The sequence below is a fragment of the Epinephelus fuscoguttatus genome, linkage group LG12, assembly GCF_011397635.1.
Source record: "Epinephelus fuscoguttatus linkage group LG12, E.fuscoguttatus.final_Chr_v1".
Classification (NCBI taxonomy): Eukaryota; Metazoa; Chordata; class Actinopteri; order Perciformes; family Serranidae; genus Epinephelus; species Epinephelus fuscoguttatus.
In genome coordinates, this window is record NC_064763.1 from 42,891,574 (window position 1) to 42,911,142 (window position 19,569).

The window sequence follows — 19,569 nt, forward strand, 5'->3', positions numbered from 1 at the left end:
TTAATTGAGGTTAAATTAAATGTCAGTTTATCTCCTCCAGAGGTGGAGGAATATTCAGAATTTGTTTTAAGAGAAAGTCGCAGTGAAAATAATCAAATACAAATAGAATTTATGCATTAACAGAAGAAACTTTTACATATCGGATAAAAACAACATTTTCCTCTGAGATGGAGTTCAAGTATAAAACAGGATACAATGAAAATACTTTAGAACAAATACCTCAGTTTTACTTTAGCACTTCATCACCACTGATTTCTGCAGATCTCTGAGGAGAAACAACGTCAGTAAAGTCAAATCTAAAAAATATTTTTCACAGTTTGTTTCTTATTTTTGCTGCATAATTAAATTCTTATTTTTGAATTTCTCAGCAGGAACATTTCATCTTAAAATGTATTTCCTGTCGCCTGTTTGATATTTATTATGTGACAAAGAAAAAGTTAGTTATGATAATTATTCAGACTGAAAACACATCATTATATAAACTGTGACTCAACGAGATTAAAAATCAGATTTGAATGTGTTCAGTGATAAAATGACAGAGTGAGTGCAGACTGAAGAGGAGACGTCACTAATGACATCATATTTATATATTTTGATGCTTTGTTTCACCATTTATTTAAATTAGAAGATGATGTTAATAAATAAGAGTTATGGCTTTATTTAGATTATTATTATTATTATTTATCTCCTAAAGGTTTGTTATTGCAGTGACATTTATCCTGAAAATTAAAATAGTGTGAAAAGTTTTAGTTTGAACAGTTTTAACATCACTGAAGAGAAAATACTTCCTGCTGCTCAAAGAACAAGGATAAGAACTATTATTATTATTATTATTATTATTATTTGTCAGTAAAACAAAGACTTGACTCTGACTTTAATTTGTCCTTTAATTTGATTTTAAACACACTGAATTGTTTTTTGTTAATATTTTATTGATATTGAGTATTCTATCATAAACAGTGTCACCGATGTTAGCAAATCAAATACAAACACACACACATACAAATATATATATGCACATACACACATATATACAACAGTAAATAGTTTTTAATGACACTGAATTAAAGAATTTCAGTTTTACTATTTAACAAGTTTTAATGATCTGCATATTTATTTTGTCAGTATTTACTTATTTCCTGTGTTTTGGTGTGAGGGCACTGAATGTAGACTATGAACTTTATTATTATTATTATTATTATTATTAATAATAATAATAATAATAATATCATTATTATTATTATTTAAAAACAAGGATATAAAACAGGCAGATGTGACTTTGACTTGACCACACCTATAATTTGATTATTATTGATTTATTTGATTGTAAATATTTTAACATATTGATTTATTTTGAATCATATTTTATTGTGCTTTATTATTTATTTATTTATTTATTCATTGTATTTTTGTTACCATATTGATTTAATGTGTTTTGAATGGTAATTTACTCTATTTTTTGTTTCTATAATAATTTCTTTTATTTATTAGTTTAATCATCTAGTATTGTTATTGATTCATTTGATTATATATTTTAATTAAAATATTGATTTGTTTTTCTTGTAATTTACTGTATTTTTGTTACGATCACAATTATTGTTATTATTTTCTAACAGATTCAACAAGAAAGTAAAAGTGAGTGAAGTGACTGACAGGACGGAAATGAAGAGAAGCGTCCTGAATGAATGAATGAATGAATGAATGAAAAATGAACGAATGAGTGACGCAGCTGAGCTGTCGTCACTGCTGACAACATGTTAGTCTTTTTTTTAATGTGACTCTGATGTGACTCAGAGGTGATTTGTAGCTCCGTGTTTGTTCCTTTGATGGAGGCCTTTGAAATGCAGCAGCGGGACTGTGATGGAAATGAGACAGAGACACAGCGACAGACAGACAGACAGACAGACAGGCAGAGAGCTGTGTCCTCAGGTGGACACAGAGCAACATGAGCAGCACACATATGAGACCTCAGCACAAAGATTTTTACAAAATTAAATGTGATAAACTGAAATTCAACATGAACTCAAACAAACAGAGTCAGCTCCACAGACACAGTGACATATGTCCCTGCGTGTCTCAGCCTGAGAGACAACACACACACACACACACACACACACACACACACACACACACACACACACACACACACACACACTTCATTTCCTCCTTCACTTCATGAGGTTGTTATTTAAAATGTGTCTCTGGGTTTGTATTAAAACATTGTTGTTAACTGATATTTTCCACTGCAGAGACAGAAACACAGAGACAGACAGACAGAGAGACAGACAGACAGAGAGACAGAGAGACAGGCAGACAGACAGAGAGACAGACAGACAGACAGGCAGACAGAGAGACAGAGAGACAGGCAGAGAGACAGGCAGACAGAGAGACAGAGAGACAGGCAGAGGGAGGGAGATAAGAGTAATAAAAGTGACCATGTGACTGCAGCAGGTTTTAACGGACAGCTGATGGGGAGACTGCGCACACACACACACAGACACACAGACAGAGGACGGAGGACAGGTGGAGGTGTGAACAGGTAGAACACACCGTGAAGCTCACTTTACCTGCAGACCAGGTGAGAGGCAGACAGAACAGAGGACAGGTGGAGATTCGGACACAGAGTGAAGCTCAGTTCACCTGCAGACAGGTGAGACAGGGAGGACACCGAGGGGACACCGAGGGGACACCGAGGGGACACCGAGGGGACACCGAGGGGACACAGAGGGGACACAGAGGCAGGCTGGATCCACAGTATGCTGAGGGAGTCCCCTCACCTGGAAAGATGTACGTGAGTTACCTGCAGCTGGACAAGGACCCCGCCATGTACCCGCACCAGACCCCGGTGACCCGCCACCCGGGCCTCAGCCCGCAGAACTTCTCGGTCCCGGCCCCGCCGCAGTACTCAGACTTCTCCGCCTACCACCATCACCACCACCACGGCATCAACAACGACCCTCACCCGTCTCAGCAGCCCGGCCCGGGGCCCGGCGGCTGGAGCTCGGCCTACCCGCCTCCTCCTCCGCCGGCCCGGGACGACTGGTCGTCCCATCACTACGCCGCAGCCGCAGCCGCCGCAGCCGCCGGGGGGACTTCCGCCGCCTCCACGGTGCCCGGGGTGGTGGGTCCTCCTCTGGGCTTCAGCCCCCCGGAGTTCCCCGGACAGCCGTCCGCGCTGCTGCCCGCGGCCCTGAACGCCTCAGCGGGGCAGCTGTCCCCCGGATCCCCGCAGAGGAGGAACCCGTACGACTGGATCCGCCGGAGCTCCGCGCCGCCCACTAACCCCAGTAAGACCAGTTCTTTATATCTAATATTAATAATCACCTGCAGATCCTGAGCAGATATAAACATGATCTCATTTCTATAATAACTGCAGATATAAACCCCCAAAATGTTCTTAATAAGTTGTGTGTTCTGTTTTTACTCCTCCGCTTCAATTTAAATATTTAAATTATTTAATATAAATTATTTTCACCTGTCTGATGACGTGTTTAAATGTTTTAATGACAGATCCGTCATATTTTAATATGAACTCAGATACTCAAATCTGTCCGCAGATATCTACAGCGGCCTCTCTCTCTCTCTCTCTCACACACACACACACACACACACACACACACACACACACACACACACCGAGTTTCATTTTCAGCGCCTACTGTCGGGATCAATAATCAATAATCAGCCTCAACTGTCCGGACACACAGCAACTTTCTACAGGCAATCTGAGAGTCGGGCAACAGAGTGAGCTGAAATAAATAAATAAATAAATAAATAAATAGCTACAGTAATTAATTAATTAAATAAATAAAATGGCTCCGATAAAATCATGTTTGGTTTTAAAACAGAGAAAATAATGAGCAGCTTTATTAAATTCAAATAATTAAACACGTCACAGGTTAATAATACTGATAATAATAATAATAATAATAATAATAACAATAATAATGATTATAACTACAAACATTTGACCAGGTGTTGAGTGTGTATAATATTGTATGTGTTTAAAACACGTTAAAATCTGTATGTAATATCCATAATCCTATAAGAAGGCCTAGCATTTTTGGTATTATCATTATTATTAGTAGTAGTAGTAGCAGAAGGTAGGCCTGTTGGAGTAAAGACGCTCCTCTCAGACTGTGTCTGACGACAGTAGATATATATATATATATATATATATATATATATAGCCTTATAGTAATACTACTAATAATAATAACAGTTTCCACATTTTCGCCTCCATCGCTCCTTTATTTTTATTTTTTTCAGCTAAACTTTTAACAGTGACGTTTCTCTGTATGTGACGTCAGACACAGTTTGATGTTGAGATTTTAAATCTTTGTCTTTATGGATGATGAATGTTTCAGGTTCACGCTCACACATATGAAATTTCCGCAATTTATTGCTCGCATTAAGACAGTTTGGTATTCTATTGCAATGTTATTAATTTATTTACTTTATTTATTTGTCGAGGACAAAAACACGAGACACTTCTTCATGTGTGAAATAAAGCAGATGGAAACACTTGGTATCAGATCACTGAGCATGGAGGAGACCGCCGTGAGGACAGAGCATGAATGAATGAATGAATGAATGAATGTTATGAAAGCGTTTGAATATGCAGATGAGCTGTTACGTGGCCTAATTCAATATGCGCTTTCCCGCGCACATTTCCAGAAGAGAAATCTGAAGTCAGTTCATTAATATATAATTTATTTATTCCTCTGCTCCCACCTGATGTCACGCGCATCACGGTGCGCGTTCATGTTCACCAGTTCACTATGCCGTGAGAACATTTCATTCACCGTGAGCAGCTGTGTCTGCACACTGGAGATAAATACAGTTAAATGTGTATTTGGAGGTTTTTCCTCTTTTCTGATCTGAAAAAAACAGAAGAAGTTAAAATAACCTGAACTGAGCGGAGCGTTAAAGCCCCGGGTCACACATCAAATCTGTGGACATTAATGTGGTGTGTGTGTGTGTGTGTGTGTGTGTGTGTGTGTGTGTGTGTGTGTGTGTGTGTGTGTCTGTGTGTGTGTGAATGGACGGAGGAGGGACCTGTTCCCGCCGTGTCCCGTCTCGTCTCGTGCAGGATCAGAGGTGTGAAGTCGCTCTGAGCTGGTTTGAAGCTGTTGTGATGTAAATGTGTCTTTGTCCTCCGCTTGTCTCTGGGCGGAGAGGACAAGAGGACAGTCACTTTGAAGTGTGTGTGCGTGTGTGTGTGTGTGTGTGGCTTCCTCTCAGTAACAATCAATTCATCGATCAGAGCAGATTTTTATTGATCAGTGTGAACCTGATCATCAGTCACCAACAGGTTAATCTAAAGTGACACAGGAGCTCCTCTGTGATCAGCCTGACAGTGAGAACACTGCTGTACTTGAACTACTTAAAGCTGACAGTACTCTTACTCACTCAGAGTAATCTCTGTGATATTACTGATGTGAAGGTGGAACTGATATGACTTTATTATCTGTAATAATACATCATCATTGATTATTGATCATATATTGCATCACTAACCTGAATCTGTTGAGTCACTAAAGCAGTCAGATGAACAGAGTGCAGTAAAAGTATTTCTCTCTGAGACGAAGCCACGTGGAAACACTCCACTGAAGTACATGTACATTAAACTTGTACTTCAGTGCTTGAATAAATGTAGTGACTCTCAGCTGGTCTGACTCTGAAGTCAGTGTGTCGTGTCTCTTGTCGTGTCTCTTGTCGTCTGGGGTGAGATGTGGACAGAAGTCAGGCTGTTGTATTTGGGTGTCAAAGGTGTTGGTGGAGGTTCAGGTTCCGACTCCTGGGTCAAAGTCTGGCGCATGTTTGACCCATCGAGGATTTTCTCACTCTGTATATCACATGTGTCGCTCTGAGCGTCTCACAGAGGAGTTGGGTCAAAGTCAGGAGTGTCTCTTCCAGACAAAGAACATGCGTTTGGCTTTACAATCTTACAGGAAGTGAACACCAGCTTCCTGGTGAAAGTCGGTGGTTGTTTTTTCGTTGGTGTCTGACACCAGAACTCACTGACCAAATGCTGATTTTCGACGACTTCAGAGTGAGGCCAGGTTGGTGTTTTTCAGCAGCTGCTGGAGCCTTTACAGAGACACGTCTGCATGACCTGTCCAAGCCGGTCTCACTCCCACGTCGTCAGAATCCGGCACTTGGGCAGTGACCTCCAGTGTCAGACAGTGATGAAAAAAGACGTCCTCTCACGTTGGCATGTTGGGCGGCAGGTTGCTGTTGTTGTTGAATGGCACCCTGCGGTGTCAAGAGATAACACGGCGTAACGAAAGTAAATGCAGAGAAAGTCAGAAAGCCAGTGTTCACTTCCTGTAAGATTGTAAAGCCAAAACCTGTTCCTAAACGTAACCACGTGTGTTTGTTCTCTCGTTAATCACGTGACGACCCCTCAGATTTACCTGTCGACCCTCTGGAGGGGCCCGACCCCTCATGTTGGGAACCAGACTAACTAACTGTACATAAAGTACCTCAAACTGTCTCCACACTGCTCCGACACCGATGATGTCACACAATCACATGTCACCATGTGCTGTTACTGCATGAAGCTGACGATACTTGTGCACTCTTTCTGCTGATGCTCTTCTGTCCATCAACAGTGAAAAATGAATCTGGTGTAGTTTGAATACTGACGTGTGTTTGTGCTCCGCAGTGCTGCAGTGTTGAGGAAGTTTTGAGACTATAAATACTGTGACTTTATGGTGTTCTCAGTACATCTGTTAACGTTACTCTGACGAGTCTGTGTTTCTGTCTGAAAGTGTCGGAGCTGAATGTTTAAATCAGAACTCATTGTCCTGATAATTATTAGCTCCTTTTACGCTGCCAGATTTTTGGTGAATGTTGGGCCGTTTTGCCGGCAAGCTGCGAGCGTTTAGACACACAGAGCCGGATTGTGTTGATCTGAGGCGCCCAATTTTCCGCCTCGTAGGGTAGACATATTGGCGGAACCTTTTTGGTTTAAACAGACCGAGGCGGCCTTCTGCAACGGGAGGGACTGTTGATGACGCCACACGTGCGAGCCACTGGTGGTGGATAGTAATAATGTATGGACTGTAAAGATGAGCAACTGGGGAGACAAGGAATTGCGCGCCCTCCTTGTCCTCGCAAACGAAGAGGCCATTAACCGTCAGATGACGGGGACGGTGAAGGACGGGCCGACTTATGAGAGAATCACCGAAGGACTGACCAGCCGCGGCTTCCCTCCCACGTCACTGTTTACGTCACACGCTGAGCTACACGTTTTGTTACTTGCTCACGCCCCCCATTGCCCTGAAAAAGGCACATTCTGTATAAACAAAAGTAGGTAGGCGGCATTTTGCTGCACTCCCCGATTTTGTTTTTATACTGCCAATGCTGAAAGAAGACCGATTGGGCTTTCCTGGAAATTTGCACAGCTCCTGTTTAAGAAAGGGCTTCTGATACTAAACGAGCTCAGTGAAAAATCTGAGATGCTCTGAGCTGTTCAACAGGAGAGGAACGCAGTAAAAAACATTCATGACTGATACTCTTCATGTACTCCCCTCGTGTACTTGTACTATCTTCTGGTAAATATCAGTGGTTTTACCTGAGGGAGGTTTTTTGGGTTTTAAAGGCTCATTCTGATATTTTCAGGATGTAACTGAGTGATTCTGACAGTTCAGGACAAAAAGCTGCAGTAAATCAGAGCGACTTTGTGTTCCTGGAGGTCTCATTTACAAGCACTGTGTACGCACATGACAAGGCCAGAGAGAGGCACACGCCACTTCAGAGAAGTTGTGATGTATAAAAACAGACTTGATGGGAGAAACGTTTTTGGAGGCGGGAAATTGGTATAGATGGTGAGGTGGAAGCCTGACTGTAGAAACTGTCGGATATTTTTGGTGCACGCCATGTTTGCCGTTTGTCTGTAGGTACATTTGACTGCTGGGGGACTTTTGACTTTCAGTGTTTCTGTTTCAACGACTCATAAACTGAAGCTGATTTATTTTAAAGGAACAATTCAACATTTGGGGAAATTTGTTTATTTCTCTTGGCAGTAAAGTCTCGAGTGTCTGAGTCACTGAATGTTTTGATTTTATAATGTCTCTGTAAAACTTTAAACATGGCTAAAGGCTGACGTAAATACTGATGAACATGTTTAAAGTGTTTAATAAACTCTAAAACAACACTGTGAGTAAGCTGATTTTAAATGATCAGGGAGTTTCACCAACTGTCGCCTGCATGGACGAATAAATGAAAATACTACCAAACACTTCAGGAGTCCAAACTGCTGTCAGATTATGTCTCTGCATCATCAGATATATGAAAACACAGAGTATAATTCACTCTGTAATGACACTAAATGATTAAAATGATGTGAAAATAATTTCAGCTTCAATAACACAATAAGTTGCAGCCTGAGAGAGAACAGAAACGTTCTAGATATTTCTGTAAATGTGCTGAATAAATGTAAGTCCTCTGTCCGTCTCCGTCTTTGTCTCCGTCCGCAGAGACAGACTGAAGAGCTCTGTGATTTACGCTCCTTCATTAGCGTCTCGTCTCTCTCGGCTCGTTATCTGACGATGGAGGTTTTTACTTCCTGACAAATGAAGCAGAAAGTTGGGACAGATGTCCCCCATCAGAGGACAGACGGTGTGTGTGTTTAAAGACACATCACTTATAGAAACTGGTGTGTGTTTAGTGTTAATACTGAATCAGAGCGTGTTAAAGAGAGCTGAAGGCTCTTTAATGAAGCTGAGAGTCCAACATTTACCTCCACAGGGTTTTGACATTCTGTCTGCATTTTATTTCTGAGGTCTCAGTTTGTGTCTTTCTGTTTTGGACAGTTTGTTCTGTCCCAGGCCTTTGGACCAATCAGTAGCTGCTGATTTAAGTTCAGTGCAGATGTGTGACTGTTGTGTGTCCTTTAATTAAATAGTTAGCGACACATTAGCAGGTGTTTAACTCGGTGATTCTGGTGTTGATTTTCATCTTTTTTTGTTTGTTTCAAAAATGTCATGAAACCAGACTGAGAGTCTACAGTGACGCTCGCTGCTCTGTAATCCCCCTTTTCCACCCAGAATTGGTGTGTGTACGAAGGTTTTTCTAAATATGAGAAAACCTATGAAAAACAGATGCTCGACTGCTTTCCCATCAGCAGTAGAAAACCAACTCGTTCTCATCCCAACTCGTCACATAGCACCACTCGCTCAGTGTCGGTCAGGTCTGCCTGCGATGCGTTACGTATCATACTGTGTTTGTTGTTGATGGGAGTGTTGACGGGACGAATAGGCCTACGTAACACACCACTGATTAATCAGGGCAAAATAACTCCCTCGCAAACAGGAAACAGTTAACAACTGGGGGCACCTAGTGGGTGAGTGGGTAGAGCAGGCGTCCCATAGATGAAGGCAACATCCTTTAGGGGGGATTTATACTTGTGCAGCAGACCCTACGCACTTCACATACGCTGTTGTGAGCATCTATACTTGTGCACTGGTGTGTCTGTGTCACTCTGCAGTTACACCTCCAAAACACTAGTGAGCAGTGGAGGTTTCTGTGACACACATTAAACACACGTTAAACACACATTAAACATGGCTTAATAGAGACAGTCTCAAACACAAATCAGCTTCACTATAACTCGCAGCATTCACAGACAAACACTTGTCTTTATCTGGACACATTTTCCCCACAGATACAACATGCTAATGTTATTAGCACAAGCCTATGGCATTTTACATTGTATAAATTAGCCTAGCAGCTAGCAGAGATTTCCTCTGCTCATATTTCAGCCAGGATAAATCACACACAGTGTGTGGAGGCTTTATTGTCTTCACAATTTATTGTTTCTTATCTGTGAAATTAAAGTAAATCAAAGCTTTGTTTCCACTGAGGGAAATGGTTTCAGCTCACAGAGACAGACAGGAGGTCTGCGTCACTGTGACACTGTGGAGTTACATTTCAAAGCAACTGGAAGTCTCAAATGCACCATAAATTGCACTGTCAAACAAACAGCGTCTCAGTGTTCTCTGCTATTCGTGCTAAATAATCTTCAGTGTCTAAAGGAGTGTTGGAGTGTCGGAAATATTCCTGATGTCTTGTGCACAATGCACCTCCATTAAATTTAGTTTTACACATTCAATATTTTTGGAAACGTTCTGGATTCCCACTCACAAAGCTCACTGAGTTTAATAAAGTTTAGTGATCATTAGTAAGAGCTTCAGTTTTAACAGCTGGACCGTGTGACAGAGTTAAACAGTAACACATGAACACATAAGTCCATAAATGAATGAAGCTGATATGAGTTCAGTTTATGCAAATCCACCTGAGGCAGGTCGTCTATTTGAATACAGGAGTCATGGTGCGAACACACAGATCCATCAGTCTGTTCAGGAACTGTACTGATGTCTCTTTATATGAGTGGTTTATAACACATAATATAAAATACTACCAGTCCCTATGCTTCATTCACATTTTTACATGCTAACAGATGGTGTGATTTTTGTGACCGTGATATGTGTTTTTAAAACTTCTCTAAAACGAAAACCTCCCAAAAACCTGACAGTGTGTTTGCTCTAACAGACACTAATGTTAACAAGCCTGGCTAACTAGCTCACTGCCTAGCCTACAGTAGTAACGTAGCATTAGTTAGCATAACATTGGCTTAATAAATTATCTTGGTGCTGATACATGCTATCTCAATCAGCGTTTAGGCTAACGTTAGCAGCTTCGTCCTGTTCTGTAATCATGTTTTAAATGTTAGGCTCCTCTGTATAGAACTTGAGGTGTGTGTCTATTTCTTAACCTTTCCAAAAACAAACAGAAAAAGTAAAACTGTAAAAAATGGATTCAACAGTGAGTCTGTTTTAAAATAAGATGCTGATGTTATCAGGCCTGGTTAACGATCTTAGGATACTTCCTACAACAGTAACCTAGCATTTATTATGAGGCAGAGAGTTAGCATATCATTAGCTAACCATATTATGTTTTGTAGGTCACAGATTAGGAACACAAATTGTTTGGGAGCTGGTTCTGGATGTTAATAAAGGCTAACATTAGCGGCTTTGTCCTGTCCCTTAATCATGTTGTAAACGGTCATAGGCTACTCTGTGTAAGGAGTTTGGAGGTTATAGTCTTTAATTAAGGCCTGTACATGTACAAAAGAATGATGTCATTTGATTCTTGCAGCCCTGGTTTGGGAGTTCTTGCAGCTTGTTCTCGACACATCATCTGGGCAGAACTTTTTCTTGTGTGATTCCGAGAACTATTGTGTGATTGGTCAGAAATTTGAAGTGGGCGTGGTTAATGTGGAAAAGCGCATGTGATGTATGTGGTAGTGGGAGGGGCCTATGAGGACTCCCCAGGAGTTCTGCAGGAGTTCCTCCTGAAGTATGAAATGTCCTGGCCAGAAAGAACTTTGTTCTTGTTCTTGCCACCTCGAGAAAAAGAACAAATGTCTCTGTCCCTGCGGAGTATGTTCAGGGCTCTAGCCTTTCAAAAAGCAAAAACAAAAGATTAAAACTATAAAGAACAAATTAAACAATGTGTCTGCTCCACTATGAGATGCCAGTGTTAACAGGCCTGGCTAACTAGCTTAGGACGCTTCCTACAGTAGTAGCATTACATCCAGGTAAAGAGTAGCATATCATTAGCTAGCTACATGTTTTTGTGTGGTTGAGGGCTATGCCGGGAATACACACTGTTTGGTTCTGGATGCTTCTAAATGCTACATCAGAGTTTAGGCTAACTATAGTGGGTTTGTCCTGCTCTTTAATGATGTGACTGTAATAAGAGTGGAGCTGGTAATGTTAGCAGGCTAGCTTACTGACTACGGTGGTAACGCAGCGTTGCTTTGAAGGCAAAAAGTTAGTGGATCATCAGTTAGCTATAACTGGACCACTGTGTGGGAGCTGGTTCTGGACACTTATCAGATTTTAGGCTGATGTTGGCGGCTTTGTCCTTCTTGATAAAGTTAACTCAGGATCACGTCATCAAACTCACTGATGTGTCCTCAAGAGTAGTTGTTTCTTTGCATTCCAGTTTTTTTGTTTGAGATTTTTGGAAACACTTTTATTCGTGTTCTTGGTGATACTCTTAGCTACCACTGCCACTAATACAGCTCTGAGTGCAACACTTTTTTTATTTCCTTTAACATGGTTATGTTTGTATGTTTTACAGATGGAAAGACGCGGACTAAGGACAAGTACCGGGTGGTTTACACGGACCACCAGCGTCTGGAGCTGGAGAAAGAGTTTCACTACAGCAAATACATCACCATCAGGAGGAAGGCGGAGCTCGCCACATCGCTGGGTCTGTCAGAGAGACAGGTACGCCAACACACGAGGCTAATATAAAACCATGTTACTGATCAGAACTGTTTTAATGCATTTTTACTGGATCTTATACGAAGTACGACATGTTTGAGATTTAAAGTAATCACGTGATTATTATTGCGTTTAACCTTTAACACCTTTGATTAAAAAAAAATTAAACTTCTAGCTTTATTTTATTTCTCTAATTGTTAACAAACCGTGAATGTATTAAGACACAGTGTTGTAGGCTGGGTTGCGTTCATTCCTATTAAAGTTGCTCAGTGGCACATGAAACCAAAGGGCTTAATATCCACGGTAGCCTACTAAAAACAGTACCCAGATCTTTCACATTGAGAAAGTGCACTAAAGACTAACAAAGACTGAGTGTGGCCGAGCAGCTACTTTCAGGTTTAGCGCTCTGCTAACTTGAATGGGGATAAAAGTATTCAGTCTTGCAACTTTTCTAGGCTATCCAAATGATGTCAGGCCAAACCCTGATAGTGAAACAACTCTTTTTTTGAGGGTTGTGATGCTAAAACACCCCAAACAGAACTTTAGACATCTCTTTCACAGTCTGTGTCGATGGGAAATAGTCGTTTTGGCCCTAGTAGCATCACGTGATGGGTCCTGACGGCGCAGTTCAGCTTTTGGCCACCATGTCAAATTGTCTTCAAATTGTCAATAGAAAAACATCTGTTCACTTCAGACTTTAACTCGCTCTGACTTCCTCATACAGGTCTGAAACTCTTTTTACGCTTCATGCTGCTGCAACACTTTTAAAATCTTACTTCATTTTATAATTTATAGTTTAACAACTCAATGATTTGGTGATGTCATGATTTATGACTTTTTAGGATTTATTTCATCTCATGACGTGAAGCACTTGGTGCTTATATTGCCTTTACTGTAAAGCACTGTGTGCTGCATTTCTTGTATGGAAGTTGCTATAAAAATAAAGTTTATTATTTTTATAATTAATTTACATTTAAAGGTCAAGTGTCCAAAATACAGCGAGTCTGTGTTATCAATAGTAAACAGGTTAAAACATGCAGAAACACTGAACTGGTACTTCAGGTGTCACATAGTTTTTCATGTTTTCCAGAATCCTGCAGATATCCTGTTATTATACGAACATGATTTCTTAAAGCAGAAATAAAAATGTCTTCTGTTCTGCCCCAGGTGAAGATCTGGTTCCAGAATCGTCGGGCCAAAGAGCGCAAGATCAACAAGAAGAAGCTCCAGCAGCCGGCCTCCTCCACCACCACGCCCACGCCTCCCACCGGCAGCAACGGCAGCGGAGGAGGAGGTGGCGGCAGCCTGCACGGAAATGGCGGGAACAGCGTGGGCATGGTGACGAGCAGCAGCGGCAGCAATGGGCTGGTGTCGCCTTCCTCCCTGCCTCTGAACATCAAAGAGGAGTACTGAGAGGAGGATACGAGATGTTTCATCGGACGCTAGCGTTGGGGATCTGGACTAAAAAAATTCTCCCCGATGGACTGAGAAACTGTTTTCATCACCTCCTGCCGCGTTTCTGTCGTCCTCTTAAAGCTCGTTGACAGTGTGAGAAAATATCGTTGGGCGACGTCACTGACAGTTGCAGATGATTGTGGTCAGATGTTTGCTTGCTGGGACGTCAGCCTGGTTGCACGTTAACAGCTAACTGTTTGACTGCAACGAGTCCAAATCACTGCGGACTTTTCTCCAAACTTTTCTGCTGAACTTGATATTCTTGTTTCCATCTGATGGAACGATGCAGCTGTACAACTCATGTAGCTTCAGTAAAGAGCTGCAGCGAGCAGGCGAGACGATACTGTCAGACAGTGTGAAACATATCTTTGTTTTTTAACTCTAAAGCTACTTAATTCATGATGTTCAGGGTAAATCAAGTTTCCAGATATTTGTTTTTTGCTTGATGATGATGATGCATTTAAAAAAAGATTTATTCTGCCTCTTTCAGAAATGTTTTCTCACCCACAGAGGAAAATAAAGTCATGTGACAGCAGCATGTTTATGTTTCTGTATATCTAATGCCCTGCAGGACGTGATCAGGAACAGACTCTTCAGGACAAACGTGCTTAACGTAAAGTCCACTTCAGGCCAAAGATTCACGACGAGACGGCGTATCATCTCTGGTCAACGTCTCTCTGTGCTTCTGATCTGTGACATCGACAGGAAGTGACCGCCATGAGACGGCGTATCATCTCTAGTCAACAACTCTCTGTGCTTCTGATCAGTTCACAACACTGACACTTTTCTCTGCAGCATATAAAAAGGTTTCGTCTTGTCGTGAATCTTTGGTCTGAACTAGACTTAGAGAGTTGGACGAGTTACTGGTTCTGAAAGTGTTTTTCCCATTTAAAGGTTTTCTTTCAATCACCTCTTCGATATTACAGAACGTAGAAACTCTCACACAGTTTTATGTTCTGACTGCCAGCTTTAATTATTTCAACTTTAAATCAGGTAAAAGGAACGAGCCGCCCTGCTCTCCCTCTGACTGCACTCGTTGCCTTTGATCGTTTTGGTTGGTTAAGTTCAGGCAGGAGAAGTGAGATTGGTTTGATAGGGGTCAGGATGTCAGAGGGAGCCAATCAGATGCAGAGTTAGGCCTCGATCACACAGAAAAGGTTTTGCAGGTTGCAAAATGTGAGGCGCACGGCATTGCCTTTTTTTTTCTTTTTTTTTTTTTAAATTGAATGCCACTATTAAAAACACTTGCTGCACCTTTTTATTGTTGCCAGGCAACCACCCCATCACCTCCTCACCCTAACCTTCCTGTGTGATCAGTCTACAGTTTGTGTATCCTGCAGTAATCAGTGTGTAGCTGCTGCCATGTTGAGGCAGAGGGTGCTGTCTGTAGCTCTGGTTGAGGGTGAGAGGCTGTCAGCAGATAAACAGAGATCTGTGTGGGTACATGAGACCCTAAAAAAGAGGCTGGATCATGGGGAGTACCACCAGTTGGTCCAGGAGCTTCTCCTCCATATTTTAGGACGACTCAGGGACAGTTTGACAACCTGCTGTCTATCATCAGGCCGTATAGCTCTGGGTATCCAGCAACCACTACCACCAGTTTCTCCTCCATTGTTTACCAACTGTAAACTTGGTAAACTTTGTGAAGAGGCCTGCCTCTCAAATCATTCCACTGGATGCTCTGAATTGAACTTTCTTCAACCGAGGAGTTCAGGGCGCTCTGGCAAAAACACCAAACACATAGAGCACAGAAACACAAGGTGCGTAGCAACGCAAAAATTAGCAAAAAGTTTAATTCTCAGTAAAAACAATAAGAAAAAAACGCCTCCAGCTGATAAAACGCTTTCTGTGTGATATACTACAGACTCATCCATTCATCCATTTTCATCTGCGTGTCCGGGGCCGGGTCGCGGGGACAGTGGGCCAAGCAAACCCAGCAACACTCTCCAGCTCCTCCTGGAGGACCCTGAGGTGTTCCCAGACCAGATGAGATCTATAATCCCTCCAGTGTGTTCTGGGTCTGCCCCGGGGCCTCCTACCAGCTGGACCAGGAGGATCCTGATCAGATGTTGAACCACCTCAACATGAAGGAGCAGCGGCTCTACTCCGAGCTCCCTCCAGATGTCTGACTCCTCCCCCTATCTCTAAGGCTGAGCCCAGACACCCTACAGAGGAAACTCATTTCAGACGCTTGTATCTGTGACCTCATTGTTTCAGTCACTACCCAGAGCTCATGACCATAGCTGAGGGTCGTCCCTTGTAACTTATATACTTTAACTTGAGCTGGATTTTGAATGCTGGGATAAAAGATCTAAGTCCTTCTTTCACCACTGTCAGATCCACCTTAGCTGACTGCTCCACTCAGTAAATGTCCTGTAAATGATTTTGATTTCATCATCAGACTTTATTATGTCTCTGTTTTCAGATATGTAATGTTAACATTGTAAAACTATGCTGCCTTCATGTAACACATATTAAAGACAAACAGAAAGTTCCCGTCATGTCTGTTTTCTTTAAACTACAAACTGTCTCTGCAGAGTTTTTACTCTCACACAATGCATGATGGGAAGTCTGTGAATGTAAATGATCGTGTTTTCTGTAAAAACTTTGGTGAACTCATGTTTGTTTTGCAAATTTCACACTGTGGGACTAATAAAGGATTATCGTATCTTAAAAGTGTGGAAGTGGCCTGAAGATGAAAACTAAATATTTTAAAGGTCCAGTGTGTCTGATTCAGGAGGATTTAGGAGGATTTAGTGACGTTTAGTCGTGAGGATTACAGATTACAGATTACAGATTGCAACCATCTGAAACTTCTCCTGGTTAGAATTCCTTCAGTGTTCATTGTTCAGGAGCTGAATTATCCACAGAGTCTCTTCCTCTCAGAAACACACACACCAGCTGATTCACACCAGGAAAAACTCTGAATAAAACGTTTAATGTTAAAAATCAGTCAGGAGGTCTTTGAATACGGTGGTCAATGTTAAGACACGAATAGAGCCAGTGTTTGTTCGTGTTGGATGACGTCCCTGAAAGCCACACTCGAGTAAAAGTACAGATACACTGTAAAATATTTGACTCTACATTTGCAGTAAATTATTGGCAACTAGTTGCATCACTTTCACAGTAAGTTATTGTGAACAGACATACTGTGATCTCACTGAAGTTATACCTGCATATTACTGTGATTCAGTAGCACGCTCCTGTAAAACCATTATTTCACTGTAATCTCACAGTTAAACTCCACATTACTGTGATTTAGCAGCAAAATCATTATATTTACCTGCATGAATTTCACAATAAAATTCTGAATTTGGTTAAATATCACAGTAAAAGCCTGCGGGGTGATAATAATGTAATTTATTGCGAAATATTACAGTTACATATTGTAACTTCCTGGAAATAATTTGTCAAATGACATGAACTCATGTTCTGTGCAGGAGTCTGTTACAGTCCTGCAGGAATCACACATTTATCTGTGAGCGACAGTCATTTGTGAAACATGACGCTGCCCGTGGACAAAGTATTCACATCGCTATGAAAATTCTCCGGACAAGGACTGCAAGTAAAAACATAAAACTAATAGCAAGATTTACGTCCAAAGACTGCTGTCAGGCAGACTTAGGATGTAAAGCAGAACCAGATTCATTGGTTTAGGTAGCCTTTATGAATGGGAACAAACTGAACATGGTGACAACATGTAAAATGTACTCTGAAATACGACACAACCTCCTCTTGGGGGTTATACAGTTAATTCTGGGTGGTAATGTGTTATGTGACATTGTAAATGTAATAATATTACTGGAAATCTTGTTGGTAATGAGTTAGTTATTACTTCAGAACTGCTGTGTACACACTTTGTCCCTTTTTATACCATGTTACCGACTTTCTGGTTTTAATCTGTGACTTTTCCTCCTAAAGTTATGAGTTTATTCTCATAATATTTCGACTTTATTCTCGTAATATTATATAATAATAATATTAGCAACACTAATGTTTTGGTCCGGGAAGGCTGAAACATTAGTGTTACTAATAAATTGTGAAGCTGAACATGAGCAGTGTGCCGGATTTCTGCTCAAAGATGCAAGTACAGCAATAAAAATGTTGAACTTTAAAAAAAAAAAAAGGAAATATTTGTTGCTCATTTCAGAGACTTTTCTTATTTTCTCTTTTATATTACTATTGCCCTTAAATAAAGCAAAAATAACTTAATGAAAAGATGCAGTATTTCTTATCTGATCACTCGATTAATCGGCAGAATACTTGATTACTAAAAGAATTGATAGCTGCAGCTATTCATACTCTTATTAAAAGTGTCTATTATCAGACGACCAAGACCTGCTTTAATTTCTGTGTGTGTGTGTGTGTGTGTGTGTGTGTGTGTGTGTGTGTTTAACCTGCTGCTGCAGCCTCTGCATGAATTTCACAGTGTTGAGTGTCGAAGGTGTGACAGAAATGTTTAAAGTGATTCTGGATCTGATTCATGAGACAAAACTGCTGCTGAACGAAGGTTTTTAATCAAAAGACAGAGACAGAAACAAAGACACAGAGACAACAAGACACCTACACACACACACACACACACACACGCACACACACTACGTATTTGCTAATTGATGCAGCAGTTGAGGAGTGGTGTCCAAAGGGCGAAGAGGAACTCTGGGCAAACAGAGCACAGGATCCTGCTATCTGCTGCACTGTGTAGGTGTGTGTGTGTGTGTGTGTGTGTGTGTGTGTGTGTGTGTGTGTGTGTAGGTCTGTGTTGCTGTTGTGTAGGTGTGTGTACAGGTGTCCTCACTCAGACCTTTGTCCTTCTGGGTCCATTTTGCCTCCAACAACAGTCCTATCTTCACTCTGATAGAGACTATCAGCAGTGTGTGTGTCGGATGATCACGGAGTCGGGCAGACGGCCATCTTGAACTTGAGGCCTGAAAACGTGAATTTGTTAAGTAGAGCGGAGCACCCAGAGAATGAAAGTATCAGTGCAAACAAGAATCCAGACACAACTATTTTCATAAAACTAAACAAAGCATTTAGTGATTATCCTCCTGTGAAAGAATGTTGTGCACATGCACGCACAACAAATCAAGCAAAAACTGTTTGGATTTCAATAAGCCAACAAATGGATAAAAGACACTTTAACCTTTTCTCAAGCAAAGTTAGCGCACGTGTGCTGGTTTTTCAAACGCAAACGCAAAATCCGCTTAAAATAGATAACAGGCTGCTTTCCTGTTGCCAGCAGATATGAGCTATGTACAGAGCTCTGCAGCCGACCCAGTCTCACGCCTCGTTTCCACATATATGACTGATATACTGTAAATATACAGATGATGCCTCTAGTGTCCAACGTGAGGAAGTGCATGTCTTTAAGGATGGATAAAACCTTAAAGAAACTACCTGTACCTAATTTTGTTCGTTTTTCACCATCCAGTAGTTTGGAATATGACAAAAACAGGAGCTGACAGGTAGGCGGTATATTCTGTGAAATATTCAATTAAAATGATGTATGAATGGCTGAACGAGTCATAACGACGATCTGACTGTATGACCATATTTTAACAGAATAACATCAACCAGATTCACAATGTGTTAAAAACAGATAAACAATTTCTTTTTAATCAGACAAACTCACTATCTGCTATGTGCAATAGGCCTATTTGGCTCTGTTTTTATTTATTTATTTATTTATTTATCTCTGATTCTTGGAACTCATTGATGAAATATATTGAGGCGCTTCTTTTTTAAGCAGTAGTTGTTAGGGTTCCTTCATGTCATGCTCCCTCTGACACCTACTGTAAATCATGTTGTGTGA

General features: G+C 41.1%; 2 protein-coding genes across 2 annotated transcripts in view; both read left to right on the forward strand.

Annotated features, from left to right (window-relative positions):
- Positions 1-19,569, forward strand: part of LOC125898743 (uncharacterized) — a 233,730-nt gene that overhangs the window by 2,689 nt on the left and 211,472 nt on the right. The gene's annotated exons all lie outside the window — the stretch shown is intronic.
- On the forward strand, positions 1,905-15,684 carry cdx1b (caudal type homeobox 1 b). Its single transcript, XM_049592714.1, has 3 exons — positions 1,905-3,287; positions 12,157-12,305; positions 13,470-15,684. Exons 1-3 carry the CDS (start codon positions 2,786-2,788, stop codon positions 13,713-13,715), a joined length of 897 nt encoding a protein of 298 aa, XP_049448671.1. The 5' UTR covers positions 1,905-2,785; the 3' UTR covers positions 13,716-15,684.